The following is a 23,193-nucleotide window of genomic DNA, read 5'->3' as shown; positions in this document are numbered from 1 at the left end:
TGCTGGGACCGTTCCAGAATCTAGGGTATTTTGGAAAATCATAACTAGTGCATCCACTATCTCTGCAGCTACCTCTTTTGGAACCCTAGGATGTAGGCCATTAGGTCCTGGGAATTTTTGAGGGGAGGCGGTGGCGTAGTGGTAATGTCACTAAACTAGTAATCCAGAGCCCAGGCTAATGCTCTGGGAACATTGGTTCGAATCCCACCACAGCAGATGGTGAAATTTGAAATCAGTTCATAAATCTAGAATTTAAAAAAAATGAAACCATTTTCGATTGTTGTAAAAACCCATCTGGTTCACTAATGTCCTTTAAGGAAGGAAATCTGCCAAACTTACCTAGTCTGGAATACATGTGACTCCAGATCCACAGCAATGTGGTTGACTCTTAAATGCCCTTTGAAATGGCCTAGCAAGCCACTCAGTTCAAGGGCAATGCTGACACCTACCGCAGGTACAGTTGTTCAGGACCCCAATGCTGTCCAGAAACTGACATGCTACAACTATGGCACACTACCTGCTCTGCCATGTCTGTCTAAACTGTTTCCTTATTTAATTAGTCACAATTATTGTTCGATCAATTATTTTAGTTCTATCGATTAATTTGTTTATTTAGTTTATTATTTTACTAAGATAATAAGTTACAGATTCTTAGCTTTGTGTTTGACACACCTCCCAAGCTTAAAGAGCAAAAATGAAACTGCACTGCTCAAGTTGTTGGTATTGAGGTGACGGTTTGCAGTTTTGTGTAACATGTTTGCCGCTGCCAGGTTCTCACCGATGCTGAGCAGCAGAGCTGTCGGGAGGCATTGCAGAATCTTCTGGATCGAGTATATCAGCCGATTGTCATCAAGGAGTTGCTGATCCTACAAGGAGGAACAAAGCAGGTAATTACCCCTGGCCCCATACTGCCTAAAGAACTGAAGGCATAATGGTGGGGCGAAGGGAGGGGGATGTACAAAAGGTCAGAGTCGGGGGAATATTTTACTGCAGGAGGTTATAGAGAAAAGCAGACAACTGTACGCAATAATGGGAATTGTAATTTTGAGCCAGTACGGGGGTGATGGGGGGGAATAGAACTTGGTGCGAGTTAGGATATTGGCAACAGAGTTTTGCATGAGCTAAAGTTTATGGAGGTTGAAGAGAGCATTTGAATAGTTGAGTTTGGCAGTCACAATGGAAAGGTGAGGGTTTCAGTAGCTGATGGGCTGAGGTGGAGGTGGGCAATGGGGAGGACGTGGGGTCGAAACCCAGCTGTGGGTAGTAGTCTGGTACCACCTGAAACAGAAAGGGGGATGGAATTGGTTAGAGAATAGAATTTGTGGCTGGGGCCAAAAACAATGGCTTCAGTCTTCCCAATGTGCAATTGGAGGGAATTGTGGCTCATTCGGACTGGATGTCTAACAAGCAGTCCAACAGCACAGTGATCGTGGAACGTTCGAGAGAGGGGATGGAAAGGTAGAACTGTGGGCTGTCAGCTTACATGTGGAAGCTAAAAGAAGTTGGGGCAAAGATAGCAGAGGCACTATTACATATAAATGAAATTCATTAGAAAAAGGAATAGTGCTAAGACAGCTAACGTGATTACTGTACCTTAAAAGGGAAATAGAACAATTCTAGGGACACTGTCTCCACAGATGCTGCCAGACCTGCTGAGTATTTCTAGCATTTTCTGTTTTTATTTTGGATTTCCAGGATCTGCACTATTTTGCTATTATATTAGTGTTTGATTCACTGCCATGTCTCTTCCAGGAATGCCTACCTTGGAAAAGTTCTGCTCTTCTCTCTGACGAGATTTCCATTTTTCTCTTGTGCCTTCATTTCTCTTTGATCAGGTATCTACCAAAACTTCCTTTCACAGACACATCTCCTTCCTCAGCAACTATAGAACATAGAACAGTACAGCACAGTACAGGCCCTTCGGCCCACGATGTTGTGCCGACCCTTTAACCTTATCTAAGATCAAACTACCTACATACCCTTCATTCTACTATCATCCATGTACCTATCCAAGAGTTGCTTAAATGTCCCTAATGTATCTGCTTCTACTACCACCGCTGGCTTCAACTTATTTCACATGCATTCCAGCTGAAATTCCACCATTCATGTTTTAGATCCACCCATGATTACAGATACCTCGTGGGCATTCAGAATTCCTTGAACCATTGTTCTTGCTGTTTCCTGAGATCCGCACTCAAAGCCATGCGTCTTCACACGCACGCTCTCGAATTCTCTTTTCAGCAACACGGACTCGCTCTATTTTAAAGCTGTTCTGAGGTCCTCGGTCTCATTTCATCTTCTGCCTGATCCGGCGCTTTAACAAAAAAAATTTTATCTTTCGGGGTGAAGGATCACAAGCTTCAATAACTCATGGATACCAACACCCCTCTGGATCCTTCTTCCCCTTCCCCACCCTCTGATTCTATCCCTCCTTCAGATCTCACCCCTTGCCGTGTATTCATGCTAACCTCCAACCTTCCCTTCTCTGACTCTGAATGTTCTGTCCACAGCGAAGTTCTCAGCTTCATCTCTTTACACTCACACCTCAATGAATTTTGAGTTCGACACAACACTCAGCTCTTCTTTCATCACCTTCACCTCCGTGCCACTTCTTTAGCCAGGAGACTTCCGCCTGCTCGGTGGACACTTTTACTCAGCTCCAGTATTCGCCTCCACCTGGACCCCTCCCTCTGGCCTCTTATCCTCTTGTTTTTTTTTCATTGAGAACTACTGGCGTGACATCGGCTGTGTTAATTTCTCTGTTCCCCTCACTTGCTATAACCTATCTCCCTCTGAATTTGCAGCACTCCATTCTCTCAGGTCCAACCCTAACTTCATCAAAGCTGCTGACAAGGGTGGTCCAGTTGTTGTCTGGCGTACTGACCTCTACCTAGCAGAGGCTGAATGCCAACTCTCTGACACTACCTCCTACCTCCCCTGGACCATGGCACCACCACCATCATCAAGCCATTGTATCCAGGACTGTCACTGACCTCATCTTCTCTGGAGATCTTGCCTCCAACCTCATAGTCCCCCAGCCCCGAACAGCCTGCTTTTACCTCTTTCCCAAGATCCACAAACAGGACTGCCCTAGTTTCAGCCTGCTCCTGCCCCACTGAACTTATTTCTTTGTATCTTAACCCTATCTTTTCTCCCCTGGTTCAGTCTCTTCCCACCGATATCCGTGACTCTTCCGTCATTTCAGTGGTTTCAGTTTTCTGGCCCTCACATTCTCCTATTCACCATGCACGTCCAATCCCCCTGCACCTGTGTTCCCCACCAGGTCTTGAGAGCTTTCCTCCTCTTCCTTGAATGGAGGACCAACCATTTTCCACCCACTCCCACTGGGCTAAACTTGTTCTCACATTGAACAACTTCCTCCTTCAACTCCGTACACCATCAACATTCTATGTTAGCAATCTGCCGAGATTGTAATTATGCTGAAGTTTTTACTTTTCATTTTTTCAAGCCCTACAAATAAAAGTTGTTACTATGGGTCCTAGCTATGCGTGCCTTTTTGTGGGTTATGTGGAACATTCTTTGTTCAAGTCCTACTCGGGCCCTCCTATCTTTTTCTGGTACATTGACTGTGTCAGTGCCGTCTCCTGCTCTCGCCCTAAACTGGAAAATTTCATTGGACTTTGCTTCCAATTTCCACCCTTCTCTCACCTCCCCATGGTCTATCTCCAACTCTGCTCTTCCCTTGTATAAAAACAGAAAGTGCTGGAAATGCTCAGCAGGTCCGGCAGCATCTGTAGAGAGAGAAGCAGAGTTAACGTTTTAGGTCTGTGACCTTTCATCAGAACATTTCATCTTCCCTCCCCTTCCTTGACTTCTCTGACTTCATTTCTTAGGAAAGACTATTAACCAATATATTCACTATAAGGCCACTGACTCCCACAGCTCTCTGGACTACATTTCCTTACACACTGCTTCCTGTAGGGACAATATTCCATTCTCCTAGTTCCTCCGTCTCTGTCACATTTGTTTGGACGATGCAACCTTCCATGCTAGCACTTCCAATATGTCTTCCTTTTTCCTCAACCAAGGATTCCCCTCACTGTGGCTGACAGAGACCTCGATCGGTTCGTTCTAATTCATACAGTTCTATTCTCGCTCTTTCCCTCCCAGAGCTGCGTTGGCTTCCCCTTGTCCTCACCTTTCACCCCAACAGCCTCCATGTTCAACGGATAATCCTCTGCCGTTTCTGCCAGCCCCAGCATGATGCTACCACCAAACACATGTTCCCATCCCCTTTCATCATTCCAGAGGGACCCTTCCTTTCACGATGCCCTCTTCCACTCGTCGGTCACCCCCAACACCCCTCCCTTCCCTTCATTTCACTTCACTGCCTTTCCATATAAGTGCAGGAGATGCAATATTTACCCTTTTACCTCCTCCCTTGTCACCATCCAAGACCCCAAACACTATCCAAATGAAACAGCGATTTACTTGTATTTCGTTCAGTTTAGTATACTGTTAAATCGCTGGGGAAAGCCCCCAGCGATTTAACATCCGCAGCACTTAAAGCAGCCAGAAGTACTGCACAAAGAACAGCTAGGCGTTGCGCAAACGACTACTGGCAACACCTATGCAGTCATATTCAGCTGGCCTCAGACACCGGAAACATCAGAGGAATGTATGATGGCATGAAGAGAGCTCTTGGGCCAACCATCAAGAAGATCGCCCCCCTCAAATCTAAATCGGGGGACATAATCACTGACCAACGCAAACAGATGGACCGCTGGGTTGAGCACTACCTAGAACTGTACTCCAGGGAGAATGCTGTCACTGAGACTGCCCTCAATGCAGCCCAGCCTCTACCAGTCATGGATGAGCTGGACATACAGCCAACCAAATCGGAACTCAGTGATGCCATTGATACTCTAGCCAGTGGAAAAGCCCCTGGGAAGGACAGCATTACCCCTGAAATAATCAAGAGTGCCAAGCCTGCTATACTCTCAGCACTACATGAACTGCTATGCCTGTGCTGGGACGAGGGAGCAGTACCCCAGGACATGCGCGATGCCAACATCATCACCCTCTATAAAAACAAAGGTGACCGCGGTGACTGCAACAACTACCGTGGAATCTCCCTGCTCAGCATAGTGGGGAAAGTCTTTGCTCGAGTCGCTCTGAACAGGCTCCAGAAGCTGGCCGAGCACGTCTACCCTGAGGCACAGTGTGGCTTTCGTGCAGAGAGATCGACCATTGACATGCTGTTCTCCCTTCGTCAGATACAGGAGAAATGCCATGAACAACAGATGCCCCTCTACATTGCTTTCATTGATCTCACCAAAGCCTTTGACCTCGTCAGCAGACGTGGTCTCTTCAGACTACTAGAAAAGATCGGATGTCCACCAAAGCTACTAAGTATCATCACCTCATTCCATGACAATATGAAAGGCACAATTCAATATGGTGGCTCCTCATCAGAGCCCTTTCCTATCCTGAGTGGTGTGAAACAGGGCTGTGTTCTCGCACCCACACATTTTGGGATTTTCTTCTCCCTGCTGCTTTCACATGCGTTCAAATCCTCTGAAGAAGGAATTTTCCTCCACACAAGATCAGGGGGCAGGTTGTTCAACCTTGCCCGTCTAAGAGCAAAGTCCAAAGTACGGAAAGTCCTCATCAGAGAACTCCTCTTTGCTGACGATGCTGCTTTAACATCTCACACTGAAGAGTGCCTGCAGAGTCTCATCGACAGGTTTGCGGCTGCCTACAATGAATTTGGCCTAACCATCAGCCTCAAGAAAACGAACATCATGGGGCAGGACGTCAGAAATGCTCCATCCATCAATATTGGCGACCACGCTCTGGAAGTGGTTCAAGAGTTCACCTACCTAGGCTCAACTATCACCAGTAACCTGTCTCTAGATGCAGAAATCAACAAGCGCATGGGTAAGGCTTCCACTGCTATGTCCAGACTGGCCAAGAGAGTGTGGGAAAATGGCGCACTGACACGGAACACAAAAGTCAGAGTGTATCAGGCCTGTGTCCTCAGTACCTTGCTCTACGGCAGCGAGGCCTGGACAACGTATGCCAGCCAAGAGCGACGTCTCAATTCATTCCATCTTCGCTGCCTTTGGAGAATACTTGGCATCAGGTGGCAGGACTATATCTCCAACACAGAAGTCCTTGAAGCGGCCAACACCCCCAGCTTATACACACTACTGAGTCAGCGGCGCTTGAGATGGCTTGGCCATGTGAGCCGCATGGAAGATGGCAGGATCCCCAAAGACACATTGTACAGCGAGCTCGCCACTGGTATCAGACCCACCGGCCGTCCATGTCTCCGCTATAAAGACGTCTGCAAACGCGACATGAAATCGTGTGACATTGATCACAAGTCGTGGGAGTCAGTTGCCAGCATTCGCCAGAGCTGGCGGGCAGCCATAAAGACAGGGTTAAATTGTGGCGAGTCGAAGAGACTTAGTAGTTGGCAGGAAAAAAGACAGAGGCGCAAGGGGAGAGCCAACTGTGCAACAGCCCCGACAAACAAATTTCTCTGCAGCACCTGTGGAAGAGTCTGTCACTCCAGAATTGGCCTTTATAGCCACTCCAGGTGCTGCTTCACAAACCACTGACCACCTCCAGGCGCGTATCCATTGTCCCTCGAGATAAGGAGGCCCAAAAGAAAGAAAGAAGAAGTATACTGTATTCGCTGCTCACGATGTGGTCTCCTCTACATTGGGGAGACCAAATGCAGATTGGGTGACTGCTTTGTGGAACACTTCCGTTCAGTCTGCAAGCATTACACTGAGCTTCCAGTTGCCTGTCATTTTAATTTTCCACCTTGCTCCCACTCGGACCTCTCTATCCTCGGCCTGCTGCAGTGTTTCAATGAAGCTCTACCCAAGTTTGAGGAATAGCACCTCATCTTTTGACTGGGCACTTTATAGCCTTCTGGACTCAACATTGAGTTCAACAATTTTAGATCATAACCTCTGCTCCATTTTATTTTGTGTTTTTTTTTTTGTTAATTCCTTTACTTTGTGTTCGGATGGCTGCTATTTTGTTTCTTTTGTTTCCCATTGCCGCTTCCTTTGGCTCTGCACCATGAAACCTTGTCATTTAATCTCTCCTGCCCTACACCCTATCACAGATCTTCCCTTTTGTTCTTCCCTCTACCTTGCTCAAAGCCTATTACATTTTTTACATTTCCCAGTTCTGATGAAAGGTCGCACCCCTGAAACTTTAACTCTGTTTCTCTCTCCACAGATGCTTTTCTTTTTATTTGTTTTGTGGGATGTGGGTGTTGCTGACTAGGCCAGCATTTATTGCCCATCCTTAATTGCCCTCAAACTGAGTGGCTTGCTCGGCCATTTTAGAGGGCATTTAAGAGTCAACCACATTGCTGTGGGTCTGGAGTCACATGTAGGCCAGACCAGGTAAGGACAGCACATTTCCTTTCCTAGACATTAGTGAACCAGATGGGTTTTTGCAACAATCAACAATGATTTCATGGTAACCATTAGACTAGCTTTTAATTCCAGATTTATTAATTGAGTTCAAATTTCACCATCTGTCGTGGTGGAATTTGAACCCATGTCCCCAGAGCATTAGCCTGGGCTGTGGATTACTAGTCCAATGACATTACCACTACACCACTGCCTCCCCACATGCTGCCAGACTTGCTGATGTTTCCAGCATTTTCTGTTCTTATTCTTGCGAACTACAGAGCAGTTAGCTTAGCTAGTCGGTGGTAGGAAGGATAATGGAATCCTTACTCAAAGATGTAATAAAAAATCTAGAAACTGGAAATATGATAAAGAATAGCATGGATTATAAAAGGAAAGGCCATGCTTAATCTTCCTTTTTGGATTTTTTGAAGACAAAAGGCTGGATAAGGATAGTGTAGTAGTAGACGTCATATTCACTCAGTTCCATATAAATATATTTGGATTTCCAAAAGGCTTTTGATGAGGTACCACATAATAGCCTCATGACTGAAGTCAGAACATGTGGAGTCAGAGGGCAAGTAGCAGAATGGATAGCAAGTTGGCTACAAAACAGAACAGTGGAGATAAAGGTACATACTGAATTGGCGAATGGTGGAACTGGTGTTCCACAAGGATTGGTACAGGGACCAAAGTCGTTCAACATTTACAGAAACAGTTTGGACTTGGGAATTGGAAGTACAATGTCAAAATTTGCAAATGACGCCAAATGGGAAGGGGAGATGGTGTAGTTAGTTCAAAGAAGGACTGTTGCAACAAAATACAGAAATAAATTAATAAACATTTAGAATGGGCTTGTAATTGGCAAATAAACTTCAGTCCTCCCTACAGAGAGCTAGCATGGACTCGCACCAAATAGTCTCTTGTGCTGTTATGACTTTGACCCTAAATGTGAGGTAGTCCATTTTGGTGGGAAGAATAAGGAGGCCACATACTCCTTGGAAAATGAGTCTAAATGGGGTAGAGGAGCAGAGAGATCTGGGGGTATAGATATACCAGTCACTGAGAGTATCAATGAAAGTTAATAAGGTCATTAAGAAAAGCAGATAAAGCACTGGGTTAATTCCTAGACGGATAGAATTGAAAAGTAGGAAAGTTATATTAAACTTGTATAGAACGTCAGTTAGACCACATTTGAAGTACTGTGAACAGTCAGGTCTCCATAATATAAAAAAGATATAGAGGCGCTGAAGAGGGTGCAAAAAAGGTTTATAAGCATGATACCAGAACTGAAAAGTTATACCTATCGTGAAAGATTGGATCAGGCCTTTTTCTGTAGGAAAGAGAAAACTGAGGGGTGACCCGATAGAAGTCTTTATGATTATGAAGAGGTTTAATAGAGTAGACGTAGAGATGATGTTTCCACTTGCAGTAGAGATCAGAACTAGGGGCCATAAATATAAGATAGTCACTAGTAGGTCCATTCAGGTAGGGAATTCAGGAGAAGCTTCTTTACCCAGAGACCAGTTAGAATGTGTAACTCACAACCACATGGAGTAGCTGAGGTGAATAGTGTCGGAGCATTTAAAGTTGGATAAGCACATAGAATCACAGAATTGCTACAGTGCAGAAGGAGGCCATTCGACCCATCATGTCCGCATCGGCTCTTCCAAAGAGCAATTCAGTCAGTTCCATTCCCCCGCCTTCTCCCCGTGACCCTGCACATTCTTTTTCATATAACAGTCTAATTCCCTTTTGAATGCTTCAATTGAACCTGCCTCCACTGCACTCTCAGGCAGAGCATTCCAGACCTTAACCACTTGCTGTATGAAAAAGTTTTTCCTCATGTCACTTTTGCTTCTCTTACCAAATGTGGATCCTTTACGAGTGGGAACAGTTTCTCTCTATCTACTCTGTCCAGACCCCTCATGATTTTGAATACCTCTACCAAATCACCTCTCAGCCTTCTCCTCTAAGGAAAACAGTCCTAACTTCTCCAATCTATTTTCATAACTGAAGTTCCTTGTCTCTGGAACCATTCTGATGAATCTTTTCTGTACTCTCTCCAATGCCTTCACATCTTTCCTAAAGTGCGGCGCCCAGAACTGGACACAGTACTCCAGCTGAGGCCAAACTAGTGTCTTAAACAAGTTCAACATAACTTCCTTGCTCTTGTACTCTATGCCCCTATTAATAAAGCCCAGGATATTGTATGCTTTATTAACTGCTCTCTCAACCTGTTCTGCCACCTTCAATGACTTATGCACATATACACCCAGGTCCCTCTGCTCCTGCACCCCCTTTAGAATTGTACCCTTTATTTAATATTGTGTCTCATATTCTTACTACCAAAATGAATCACTTCACATTTCTCTGTATTGAACCTCATCTGCCACCTGTCTGCCCATTCCACCAACTTGTCTATGTCCTTTTGAAGTTTGACACTATCTTCCTCACAGTTCACAATTCTTCAAAGTTTCATATCATCTGCAAAGTTTGCAATTGTACCCTGCACACCAAGGTCTAGGTCATTAATATATATCAAGAAAAGCAGGGGTCCCAACGCTGACCCCTGGGGAACTGCACGACAAACCTTCCTCCAGCCGAAAAACATCCATTAACCACTACTCTTTGTTTCCTGTCACTCAGCCAATTTTGTATCCATGTTGCTACCATCCCTTTTATTCCATGAGCTATAACCTTGCTCACAGGTCTGTTGTGTGGCACAGTATCAAGCGCCTTTTGAAAGTTCATGTACACCACATCAACAGCATTGCCCTCATCAATCCTCTCTGTTACCTCCTCAAAAACGCCAAGTTACTTAAACACAATATTCCCTTTAGAAATCCATGCTTGCTTTTCTTAATTAACCTGTATTTGTCCATGTGACTATTAATTTTGTCCCGAATTACTTTTTCCACAAGTTTCCCCACCACTGAAGTTAAACTGACTGGCCTGTAGTTGCTGTGCTTAGCTTACACCCTTGTTCAAAAAAGGGTGTAAACTCGTGCACCACCACAAGCCTAAGGAAGACTGAAAAATTATGGCTGCTGCCTCCGTGATTTCCACCCTCACTTTCCTTAGTTTCCTTGGATGAACCTCATTTGGTCCTGGTGCTTTATCCACTTTAAGTACAGACAAACTATCGAATAGATCCTCTTCATCAATCTTAGACCCTTCTAGTCTGCATTACCTTCTCTTTCACCATTGCCTGAGTTACATCTTCCTTGGTAAAGACAGATGTAAAGTATTCATTTAATACCTCAACTATGCCCCCAGCCTTCATATATAAATCCCCTTTATGGTTCCTTATTGGCCCCTCTCCTCCTTTTACCACCTTTTTACTATTTATATGTCTATAGAAAACGTTGGGATTCCCTTTAGTGTTAGCTGCCAGTCTCTTTTCATGCTGTCTCTTTGCTTTTCTTATTTGCTTCACTTACCCTCTGGACTTTCTATATTCAGCCTGGCATCTGTCATAAGCACACTTCTTCTGAAGGGAAAAGGAGAGAGAAAGGAATAGACGGAAAAGATCATAGAATCATAGAACGTTTAAGGCACAGAAAGAGGCCACTTGGTCCATTGTGTCTGTGCCGGCTGAAATTCTAATCCCACCTTCCAGCATTTGGTCTGTAGCCCTGCAGGTTGTAGCACATGAGGTGCATGTCCAGACTCTTTCTGAATGAGTTGAGGGTTTCTGCCTCAACTACTCTTTCAGGCAGTGAGTTCCAGACCATCACCACCCTCTGGGTGAAAACGTGTTTCCTCATCTCCCCTCTAATTTTTCTACCAATCACTTTAAATCTCTGCCCCCTCATTACTGACCTCTCTGCTAAGGAGAATAGACCCTTCACCTCCACTCTACCCAGGCCCCTCAAAATTTTGTACATTCCAATCAGATCTCCCCTCAGCCTTTTTTGTTCTAAGGAGAACCACCCCAGCCTATCCAATCTTTCCTCATAGCTGCATTTTTCCAGCCCTGGCAACATCCTCGTAAATCTCCTCTGTACCCTCTCAAGTGCAGTTACATCCTTTCTGTAATGAGGTGACCAGAACTGCACACAGTAATCAAGTTGTGGACTAACCAGTGAGTTATACAGTTCCAGCGTAACCTCCCTGATCTTGTATTCTATACCTCGGCTAATAAAGGAAAGGATTCCATATGCCTTCTTACCCACCTTATCGACCTGTCCTGCTACCGTCAGGGATCTGTGGACATTCACTCCAAGGTCACTCACTTCCTCTACACTTCTCAGTATTTTCCTATTAATCATGTATTCCTTTGCCTTGTTTGACCTCCCCAAATGCCTCACCTCACACTTCTCCAAGTTGAATTCCATTTGCCACTTTTCTGCCTCTCTGACCAGATCATCAATATCTTCCTGCAGCCTACAGCTATCCTCCTTGCTATCTACCACACGGTCAATCTTTGTGTCATCTGCAAACTTCTTGATCAGGCCCCCTAAATTTACATCCAAATCGTTAATATACACCACAAAAAGCAGGGGACCCAGTACTGAGCCCTGCGGAACACCACTGAAAACAGCCCTCCAGTCGCTAAAATAGCCGTCAACAATTACCCTTTGTTTCCTGCCACTGAGCCAATTTTGTCTCCACCTTGCTGCATTTCCCTGGATCCCATGGGATTTTATTTTTTTAACCAGTCTGCCATGTGGGACCTTGTCAAAAGCTATGCTAAAATCCATGTAGACCACATCAACTGCACTATCCTCATATATCTTCCTTGTTACTTCAGAAAATTTAATCAAGTTGGTCAAACAAGATCTTCCCTTAACAAATCCATGCTGACTATCCTTGATTAACCTGTGCCTTTCTAAGTGACAGTTTATCCTGTCTCTCAGAATAGAGTCCAATAATTTGCCCACTACTGAGGTTAGACTGACTGGCCTGTAATTATTCGGTCTATCCCTCGCTCCCTTTGTAAACAGAGGTACAACGTTAGCAATTCTCCAATCCTCTGGCACCAAAACTGTATCCAGTGAGGACTGGAAAATGATGGTCAGACCCTCTGCTACTTCCTCTCTTGCTTCTTTTAACAGCCTAGGATACATTTCATCTGGCCCTGTTGGTTTATCAACATTCAAGGGTGCTAATCCCATTAATACTTCCTCTCTCCCTTTGTTTCTCACATCAAATTCTTCACACTCTTCCTCCAGTACAATATCTGCATCATCCCCCTCTTTTGTGAAGACAGTTGCAAAGTATTCATCAAGAGCCATACTATTATCTTCCGCTCCTACACATAGGTTACCTTTTTGGTCTTTTATGGCCCTACTCTCTCCTTAGCTATCCTCTTACTCTTAATGTATTGTTAAAACATCTTTGGGTTCAGCGTGATTTTGCTTGCCAATATTCTTTCATGCCCTCTCTTTGCTTTCCTAATTTCCTTTTTGATTTCACCTCTCCACTTTCTATACTCTTGACTTTCTGTAGTATTGAGCTCTCGGTGTCGGACATAATCTTTCCTTTTCTGCCTTATCTTATCCTGTAGGCTCCTTGACATCCATAGGGCTCTAGATCTGGCCACCTCACCCTTTTTCTTTGTGGGACCATGTTTACCCTGAACACCTTGAATCTCCCCTTTGAATGCCTCCCACTGATTTGCCTTCAAGTAGCTGTTTCCAGTTCACTTTCGTTAAATCACTCCTCAGTTTAGTAAAATTGGCCTTGTCCCAGTTGAGAACTCTAATTCCTGTTCTATCTCTGTCCTTTTCCATAATTATATTAAAACTGACTAAATTATGATCACTACCACCAAAATGCTCTCCCACTACCACTCCTTCCACCTGCCCATCTTAATTTCCTAAAACTAAGTCTGAAACTGCGCACTCTCTTGTTGGACTGGGCAAAAAGGTTCTCCTGAATGCACCTCAAGAATTCTGCTCCCTCAATTCCTTTCACACTAAAACTATCCCAGTTAATGGGGTAATTAAAATCCCCTACTTCCCCTTCGCCAGCTACAGGAGAAATGCCGCGAACAACAGATGCCCCTCTACGTTACTTTCATAGATCTCACCAAAGCCTTTGACTTCGTCAGCAGACGTAGTCTCTTCAGACTACTAGCAAAGATCGGATGTCCACCAAAGCTACTAAGTATCATCACATCATTCCATGATAATATGAAAGGTGCAATTCAGCATAGCAGTGCCTCATCAGACCCCTTTCCTATCCTGAGTGGCGTGAAACAGGGCTGTGTTCTCGCACCTACACTGTTTGGGATCTTCTCACTGCTGCTCTCACATGCGCTCAAGTCTTCAGAAGAAGGAATTTTCCTCCACACAAGATCAGATGGCAGGTTGTTCAACCTTGCTCGTCTAAGAGCGAAGACCAAAGTGCAGAAAGTCCTTATCAGGGAACTCCTCTTTGCTGACGATGCTGCATTAACATCCCACACAGAAGAGTGTCTGCAGAGACTCATCGGCAGGATCGCGGCTGCCTGCAACGAATTTGACCTAACCATCAGCCTCAAGAAAACTAACATCATGCGACAGGACGTCAGAAATGCTCAGGAACGTTGAGCTGCCATTCCCGTCCCTCCTTAAACCATGTTTCTGTAATAGCTATGATATCATGCTGCCACGTGTCTATCTGTGCCCTCAGCTCATTTGTTTTATTTGCTTTGCTCCTTGCATTGAAATAGATACCCTTGAGCCCTGCCAAACTCTCTTTATTTTCTAACCTTTGTTTCCTCTGTCTTCCAGATTCATCCATTACCTTTCTGCCTTTCATTTTAATTTTTGATTTTGTTGATGGGGTTCGATGAAGAAGGGTGAATGTAGACATAGTATGGAATACCATTTCACGCATTGTCTGCAGATAATGTTGCTTTGGGGCAGCATGTTGATGAGGAAGTGGAGTTTGTCTCAGGATTGATCCTTGGACTGGAGTTTAATGGTGTGGGACAGAAGGCGTAGTGATGTGAGAGATGCTCTGGCTGCAGTTGGACAGTCACACTGAGCTGGACAAGGGAGAAGAGCTATTGGAAAGGATAGATTCTAAGTGGCAGAGGCATCGAGGCAGGATAGCTCATCATGATCACAGAGAATGTCTTCTGTGACTTGGATTAGGAGAGTTTTGATGGAGGAACGGAAACCTAATTGGAGGGTTTGAGACAGGAAATGGCAGAAGAAGTGGGCATAGAGTTTCATGGCTGACATCACTTTCAAGGAATTTAGGAACAGGAGGAGGCCATTCAGCCCCTCGAGCCTGTTCCGCTATTCAGGAGCATCGTGGCTGATCTGATTCCTAACTCTCTCCACTTGCCTTAGCTCCATATCTGGCATGATAGAGAACTGGTTGACAGACAGGAAACAAAGAGTAGGAATAAACAGGTCTTTTTCCGAATGGTAGGCAGTGACTAGTGGAATACTGCAAGAATCAGTGCGAGGACCCCAGCTATTCGCAATATATATTAATGATATAGATGAGGGAATTAAATAGTATATCCAAGTTTGCAGATGACACAAAGCTGGGTGGGAGTGTGAGCTGTGAGGAGGATGCAGAGAAGCTCCAGTGTGATTTGGACAAGTTGAGTGAGTGAGCAAATACATGGCAGATGCAGTATAATGTGAATAAATGTGAGGTTATCCATTTTGGTGGCAAAAGCAGAAAGGCAGATTATTATCTGAATGGCGATAGATTGGGAAAGGGAGAGGTACAGAAAGACCTGGGTGTCCTTGTGCACCAGTTGTTGAAAGTAAGCATGCAGGTGCAGCAGGCAGTTAAGAAGGCAAATGTTGGCCTTCATAGCAAGGGGATTTGAGTACAGGAGCAAGGATGTTTTGCTGCAACTATACAAGGCCTTGGTGAGACCACATCTGGAGTATTGTGTGCAGTTTTGGTCTCCTTATCTGAGGAAGGATGTTCTTGCTATGGAGGGAGTGCAGCGAAGGTTCACCAGACTGATTCCTGGGATGGCAGGACTAAAGTATGAAGAGAGATTGGGTCGATTAGGCTTGTATTCGCTGGAGTTTAAAAGAATGAGAGGGGATCTCATAGAAACCTACTAAATTCTAACAGGACTGGACAGACGAGATGCAGGAAGGATGTTCCCAATGGCGGGGGAGTCCAGGACCAGGAGTCACAGTCTAAGGATAAGGGGTAATCCATTTAGGACTGAGGTGAGAGAATTCTTCAAGAGAATGGTGAACTTGTGGAATTCTCTACCACAGAAAGCAGTTGAGGCCAAATCATGAAATATATTCAAGAAAGAGATAGGGCTAATGGGATCAAGGGATACAGGGAGAAAGCAGGAACAGTTTGGATGATCAGCCTTAATCGTATTGAATGGCGGAGCAGGCTCGAAGGGCCGAATGGCCTACTATTTTTCTATGTTTCTATCCTTAAAACCCCTGTCCAGCAAAAATCTATAGATCTCAGATTTAAAATGATTAATTAAGCGAGTGTCCACTGCTTTTTGTGGGAGAGAGTTCCACACTTCTGTCACCCTTTTGTGAAGAAGTGTTTCCTAACCCCTCTCTTGAATGGCCTGGCTCTGATTTTTAAAGCCATATTCCCTTGTCCTATACACCCCCCTTGAATACAAGGGATGGTAGCATAGTGGTTATGTTACTGGACAAGTAATCCAGAGGCCTGGACTAGTGATCTGGAGACATGAGTTCAAACCTGACCATTGCAGCTGGGGCATTTAAATTCAATTAATTAATTAAATCATGAATTAAAAAGCCAGTCTCCGTAATGGCGACCAGGAAACTGTTGGGTTAGAAAAAGTCCATCTGGTTCAGTACTCAAGCACAATCTGTAACCTCATGGCCCGGCATATCCCCCACTCTACCATTACCATCAAGCCAGGAGACCAACCCTGGTTCAATGAAGAGTGCAGGAGGGCACGCCAGGAGCAGCACCAGGCATACCTCAAAATGAGGTGTCAACCTGGTGAAGCTACAACCCAGAACTACTTGCATGCCAAACTGTGTAAGCAGCATGTGATAGACAGAGCTAAGTGATCCCATAACCAACGGATCAGATCTAAGCTCTGCAGTCCTGCCACATCCAGCTGTGAATGGTGGTGGACAATTAAACAACCAACTGGAGGAGGTGGCTCCACAAATATCCCCATCCTCAATGATGGAGGAGCCCAGCACATCAGTGCGAAAGATTAGGCTGAAGCATTTGCAACAATCTTCAGCCAGAAGTGCCGAGTCGATGATCCATCTTGGCCTCCTCCTGAAGTCCCCAGCATCACAGATGCCGGACTTCAGCCAATTCGATTCACTCCGCGTGATATCAAGAAACGACTGAAAGCACTGGATACTGCAAAAGCTATGGGCCCTGACAATATTCCGGCATTGGAACTGAAGACCTGTGCTCCAGAACTTGCCGCGCCCCTAGCCAAGCTGTTCCAGTACAGCTACAACACTGGCATCTACCCTGCAATGTGGAAAATTGCCCAGGTATGTCCTGTGCACAAAATACAAGACAAGTCCAACCCGGCCAATTCCTGCCCCATCAGCCTACTCTCAATCATCAGTAAAGTGATGGAAGGTGTCATCAACAGTGCCATCAAGTGTCACTTGCTTAGCAATAACCTGCTCAGTGACGCTCAGTTTGGGTTCCGCCAGGGCCACTCAGCTCCTGACCTCATTCCAGCCTTGGTTCAAACATGGACAAAAGAGCTGAACTCCAGAAGTGAGAGTGACTGCCCTTGACATCAAGGCAGCATTTGACCGAGTATGGCATCAAGGAGCCCCAGCAAAACTGAGGTCAATGGGAATCAGGGGGAAAGCCCTCCACTGGCTGGAGTCATACCCAGCACAAAGGAAGATGGTTGTGGTTGTTGGAGGTCGATCATCTGAGCTCTAGGACATCATTGCAGGAGTTCCTCAGGGTAGTGTCCTAGGCCCAACCATCTTCAGCTGCTTCATCAATGACCTTCCTTCAATCATAAGGTCAGAAGTGGGGATGTTCGCTGATGATTGCACAATGTTCAGCACCATTCGTGACTCCTCAGATACTGAAGCAGTCCATGTAGAAATACAGCAAGACCTGGGCAATATCCAGGCTTGGGCTGATAAGTGGCAAGTAACATTCGCGCCACACAAGTGCCAGGCAATGACCATCTCCAACAAGAGAGCATCTAACCATCTCCCCTTGACATTCAAAGGCATTACCATCGCTGAATCCCCCACTATCAACAACCTAGGGGCTACCATTGACCAGAAACTGAACTGGAGTAGCCATATAAATACCGTTGCTACAAGAGCAGGTCAGAGGCTGGGAATCGTGAGGCGAGTAACTCACCACCTGACTCCCCAAAGCCTGTCCACCATCTACTAGGCACAAGTCAGAAGTGTGATGGAATACTCTCCACTTGCCTGGATGGGTGCAGCTCCAACAATACTCAAAAAGCTCGACACCATCCAGGACAAAGCAGCCCGCTTGATTGGCACCCCATCTACAAACATTCACTCCCTCCACCACCGACGCACAGTGACGGCAGTGTGTACCATTTACAAGATGCACTGCAGCAATGCACCAAGGCTCCTTCGACAGCACCTTCCAAACCCGCGACCTCTACCAACTAGAAGGACAAGGGCAGCACATACATGGGAGCACCATCACCTGCAAGTTCCCCTCCAAGTCACACACCATCCTGTCTTGGAACTATATCGCCGTTCCTTCACTGTCGCTGGGTCAAAATCCTGGAACTCCCTTCCTAACAGCACTGTGGGTGTACCTACCCCAAATGGACTGCAGCGGTTTAAGAAGGCAGCTCACCACCACCTTCTCAAGGGCAATAGGGATGGGCAATAAATGCTGGCCGGGCCAGCGACACCCACATCCCATGAATTAATTAAAAAAAATATCCTTCAGGGAAAGAAATCTGCCTCCTTTACATGGTCTGAGCTACATGTAATTCCAGACTCTCAACAATCTAGTTGACTCTAAACTGCCCTGTGAAGTGGCGGAGCAAGCTACTCAGTTGGGGCAGTTTGGGATTTTTTAGATTTAGAGATACAGCACTGAAACAGGCCCTTCGGCCCACCAAGTCTGTGCCGACCATTAACCACCCATTTATACTAATCCTACACTAATCCCATATTCCTATCCACATCCCCACCTGTCCCTATATCCCCCCACCACCTACCTATACTAGGGGCAATTTATAATGGCCAATTTACCTATCAACCTGCAAGTCTTTTGGCTGTGGGAGGAAACCGGAGGAAACCCACGCAGACACAGGGAGAACTTGCAAACTCCACACAGGCAGTACCCAGGATTGAACCCGGATTGCTGGAGCTGTGAGGCTGCGGTGCTAACCACTGTGCCGCAGTGGGGAGCAAGTGCTGGTTTGGCTGGCAAAGCCCACATCCGATGAATTAATTAAAAAAAAGCCTTTCCCACCAGTGGAAAAAGATTCTCTCTCTGCCTTATTAATTACTTCAAAATCCTAAAAACCTCAATCAAATCATCTCTTAACCTATATTCAGGGAAGGAAGTCTAGTTTATGTCATCTCTCCTCATAATCTAACCGTTGAAGCTCTGGTAATATTCTGGTGAATCTGTGCTGCACTCCTTCCAAGGCCAATATATCCTTTCTAATGTCCGGTGCCCAGAACCATACACATCACTCCAGATATGGTCTAATCAGGTCTTTGTACAGTTGTAGCAAAATTTCCTTTTCTGTTCTAGCTCCCTAGTTATAAGATATATTCCGTTTGGCTTTTTGATTATATTTTGTACCTGACTACTACATTTAGTGATCTGTTTACATGGACCCCTAAATCTCTTTGGACTTCCACTGGCCCTAGCTTTACACAATTTAAATTGTACTCTTTCTGTCCTTTTTTTGGTCCCCAACTTTGACCTCACATTTACTTGTTTTGAAATCTGCCATAGTTTTGCCCAATGTCTTATTGTAATTTAATGCTGCTGTCCACACAAATTAATGTACCATCAATATTTGTCATTGCAAACACTTGGATGTATGGCTGTTTATTGGGTTAGCTAAGTCATTATAAATATAGTGAATGGTTGTGGCCCGAGCACAGATCGCGAGTCACCTTTTCCCAATTCGAGTATGTACCCATTATCTTGACACTTGTCTTCTACCGTCCAGAACAAAGAACAGTACAGCACAGGAACAGGCCATTCGGCCCTCCAAGCCTGCGCTGATCTTGATGCCTGCCTAAACTAACACCTTCTGCACTTCCGGGGCCCATATCCCTCTATTCCCTTCCTTTTCATGTATTTGTCAAGATGTCTCTTAAACGTTGCTATCGTATCTGCTTCCACCATCTCTCCTGGCAGCAAGTTCCAGGCACTCACCACCCTCTGTGTAAAAAAACTTGCCTCGCACATCCCCTCTAAACTTTGCCCCTCGCACCTTAAACCTATGTCCCCTAGTAACTGACTCTTCCACCCTGGGAAAAAGCTTCTGACTATCCACTCTGTCCACGCCACTCATAACTTTGTAAACCTCTATCATGTCGCCCCTCCACCTCCGTCGTTCCAGTGAAAACAATCCGAGTTTTTCCAACCTCTCCTCATAGCTAATGCCCTCCAGACCAGGCAACATCCTGGTAAACCTCTTCTGTACCCTCTCCAAAGCTTCCACGTCCTTCTAGTGTGGCGACCAGAATTGCACGCAATATTCTAAGTGTGGCCTTACTAAGGTTCTGTACAGCTGTAACATGACTTGCCAAATTTTATACTCTGTGCCCCGACCGATGAAGGCAAGCATGCTGTATGCCTTCTTGACTACCTTATCCACCTGCGTTGCTACTTTGTGACCTGTGGACCTGTACGCCCAGATCTCTCTGCCTGTCAATACTCCTAAGGGTTCTGCCATTTACTGTATACCTCCCACCTGCATTAGACCTTCCAAAATGCATTACCTCACATTTGTCCGGATTAAACTCCATCTGCCATTTCTCCGCCCAAGTCTCCAACCGATCTATATCCTGCTGTATCCTCTGACAATCCTCATCATTATCCGGAACTCCACCAACCTTTGTGTCGTCCGCAAACTTACTAATCAGACCAGCTACATTTTCCTCCAAATCATTTATATATACTACAAACAGCAAAGGTCCCCAGCACTGATCTTGCGGAACACCACTAGTCACATCCCTCCATTCAGAAAAGCACCCATCCACTGGTACCCTCTGTCTTCAATGACCGAGCCAGTTCTGTATCCATCTTGCCAGCTCACCTCTGATCCCATGTGACTTCACCTTTTGTACCAGTCTGCCATGTGGGACCTTGTCAAAGGCTTTACTAAAGTCCATATAGATAACATCCACTGCCCTTCCTTCATCAATCATCTTCGTCACTTCCTCAAAAAACTCAATCAAATTAGTGAGACACGACCTCCCCTTCACAAAACCATGCTGTCTCTCGCTAATAAATTAGTTTGTTTCCAAATGGGAGTAAATTCTGTCCCGAATAATCCTCTAATAGTTTCCCTACCACTGACGTAAGGCTCACCGGCCTATAATTTCTTGGATTATCCTTGCCACCCTTCTTAAACAAAGGAACAGCACTGGCTATTCTCCAGTCCTCTGGGCCATTACCTGTAGCCAATGAGGATGCAGAGATTTCTGTCAAGGCCCCAGCAATTTCTTCCCTTGCCTCCCTCAGTATTCTGGGGTAGATCCCATCAAGCCCTGGGGACATATCTACCTCAATGCTTTGTAAGACACCCAACACCACCTCCTTTTTGATAGAGATGACGGAGACTATCTGCACTCCCTTCCTTCGGCTCATCATCCACCAAGTCCTTCTCTTTGGTGAATACTGATGCAAAGTACTCATTTAGCACCTCGCCCATTTCCTCTGGCTCCACGCATAGATTCCCATCTCTGTCCTTGAGTGGGTCAACCCTTTCCCTGGTACCCTCTTGCTCTTTATATATGTATAAAAAGCCTTGGGATTTTCCTTAATCCTGTTTGCCAATGACTTTTCATGACCCCTTTTAGCCCTCCTAACTCCTTGCTTAATTTCCTTCCTACTGTCTTTATATTCCTCAAGTGCTTCGTCTGTTCCTAGCCTTCCCGCTCTTACAAATGCTTCCTTTTTCTTTTTGACTAGGCTCACAATATCCTGTGTATCCAAGCTTCCCGAAACTTGCCAAACTTGTCTTCCTCACAGGAACATGCTGGTCCTGGATTCTAATCAGCTGACGTTTGAAAGACTCCCACGTCAGATGTTGATTTACCCTCAAACAGCCGCCCCCAATCTAAATTCTTCAGTTCCTGCCTAATATTGTTATAATTAGCCTTCCCCCAGTTTAGCACCTTCACCCAAGGGCTACTCTTATCCTTATCCATAAGTACCTTAAAAACTTATGGAATTATGGTCACTGCTCCCGAAATGCTCCCCCACTGAAACTTCGACCACCTGGCTGGGCTCATTCCCCAATACCAGGTCCAGAATGGCCCCATCCCTAGTTGGACTATCTACATACTGTTTCAAGAAGTCCTCCTGGATGCTCCTCACAAATTCTGCCCCATCCAAGCCCCTAGCACTAAGTGAGTCCCAGTCAATATAGGGGAAGTTAAAATCAGCCACCTCCACAACCCTGTTACCTTTATATCTTTCCAAAATCTGTCTACATATCTGCTCCTCTACCTCCTGCTGGCTGTTGGGAGGCCTGTAGTAAACCCCCAACATCGTGACTGCACCCTTCCTATTCCTGAGCTCCACCCATATTGCCTCGCTGCATGACCCCTCTGAGGTGTCCTCCCGCAGTACAGCTGTGATATTCTCCTTAACCAGTAATGCAACTCCCCCACCCCTTTTACATCCCCCTGTATCCCGCCTGAAGCTTCTAAATCCTGGAACATTTAGCTGCCAATCCTGCCCTTCCCTCAACCAAGTCTCTGTAATAGCAACAACATCATACTTCCAAGTACTAATCCAAGCTCTAAGTTCATCTGCCTTCCCTGTTATACTTCTCGCATTGAAACAAATGCACTTCAGACCACCAGTCCCGCTGTGCTCAGCAACACCTCCCTGCCTGCTCTTCCTCTTAGTCCTACTGGCCTTAGTTACTATGTCCTCCTCATTTATTTCACTTGCTGTCCTACTGCTCTGGTTCCCACCCCCCTGCCACACGAGTTTAAACCCTCCCGAGTGACGCTTGCAAACCTTGCAGCCGGGATATTAGTGCCCCTCCAGTTTAGATGCAACCCGTCCTTCTTGTACAGGTCCCATCTGTCCCTGAAGAGAGCCCAATGGTCCAGATATCTGAAACCCTCCCTTCTACACCAGCTGCTCAGCCACTTGTTTAGCTGCACTATCTTCCTATTTCTAGCCTCACTGGCACGTGGCACAGGGAGTAATCCAGAGATTACAACCCTAATCGATCTCCTAACCAGTTCAATTCCATGAGCTTTACTTTAGCTAACAGCCTCTTAGGTGGAACCTTATTGAACATTGTAAGTCCATATAAACTGTATCCATAGACACTCCTCTGTCTACAACTTTAGTTATTTCCTCAAAAAAATTCAACTAAATTCATTAGACATGACCTACCCTTTACAAATCTCTGTAATCAGCTCAAATTTCTCGTAAGTCTTCAGTCACTCTATCTTTAATTATAGACTGCAAAAACTTGTCCGCAGTAGATGTTAGACTAACAAGTTTATAATTTCCTGGTTTGTGTGTCTCATTTTTCTTAAATAGTTACATTTGTAGTTTTGCAATCTAAAGAGAGCATTCCTGAATCAAGAGAGCTTTGAAAAACTGTGATTAAAACATCTGCAATTTTCTTACCTTTCTTTAATGTGAGGGAGGGAGGGGCGGAGGG

At 45.4% G+C, this 23,193-nt stretch overlaps 1 protein-coding gene across 2 annotated transcripts in view; it reads left to right on the top strand.

The window, feature by feature from the left end:
- The window catches only part of tango6 (transport and golgi organization 6 homolog (Drosophila)), a 209,881-nt gene that overhangs the window by 30,379 nt on the left and 156,309 nt on the right, over nucleotides 1–23,193 (top strand). For both annotated transcript variants that reach the window (XM_068048952.1, XM_068048951.1), the window contains exon 3: nucleotides 771–887. In XM_068048952.1, coding sequence (XP_067905053.1) covers nucleotides 771–887 — 117 coding nt within the window. The remainder of the gene's footprint in view (nucleotides 1–770; nucleotides 888–23,193) is intronic.

This window comes from Heterodontus francisci, chromosome 17 (genome assembly GCF_036365525.1).
Source record: "Heterodontus francisci isolate sHetFra1 chromosome 17, sHetFra1.hap1, whole genome shotgun sequence".
In the NCBI taxonomy this organism is placed as follows: domain Eukaryota; kingdom Metazoa; phylum Chordata; class Chondrichthyes; order Heterodontiformes; family Heterodontidae; genus Heterodontus; species Heterodontus francisci.
Note: the sequence above shows the minus strand (reverse complement) of the source record. Positions and strands in the feature narration are given on the sequence as shown.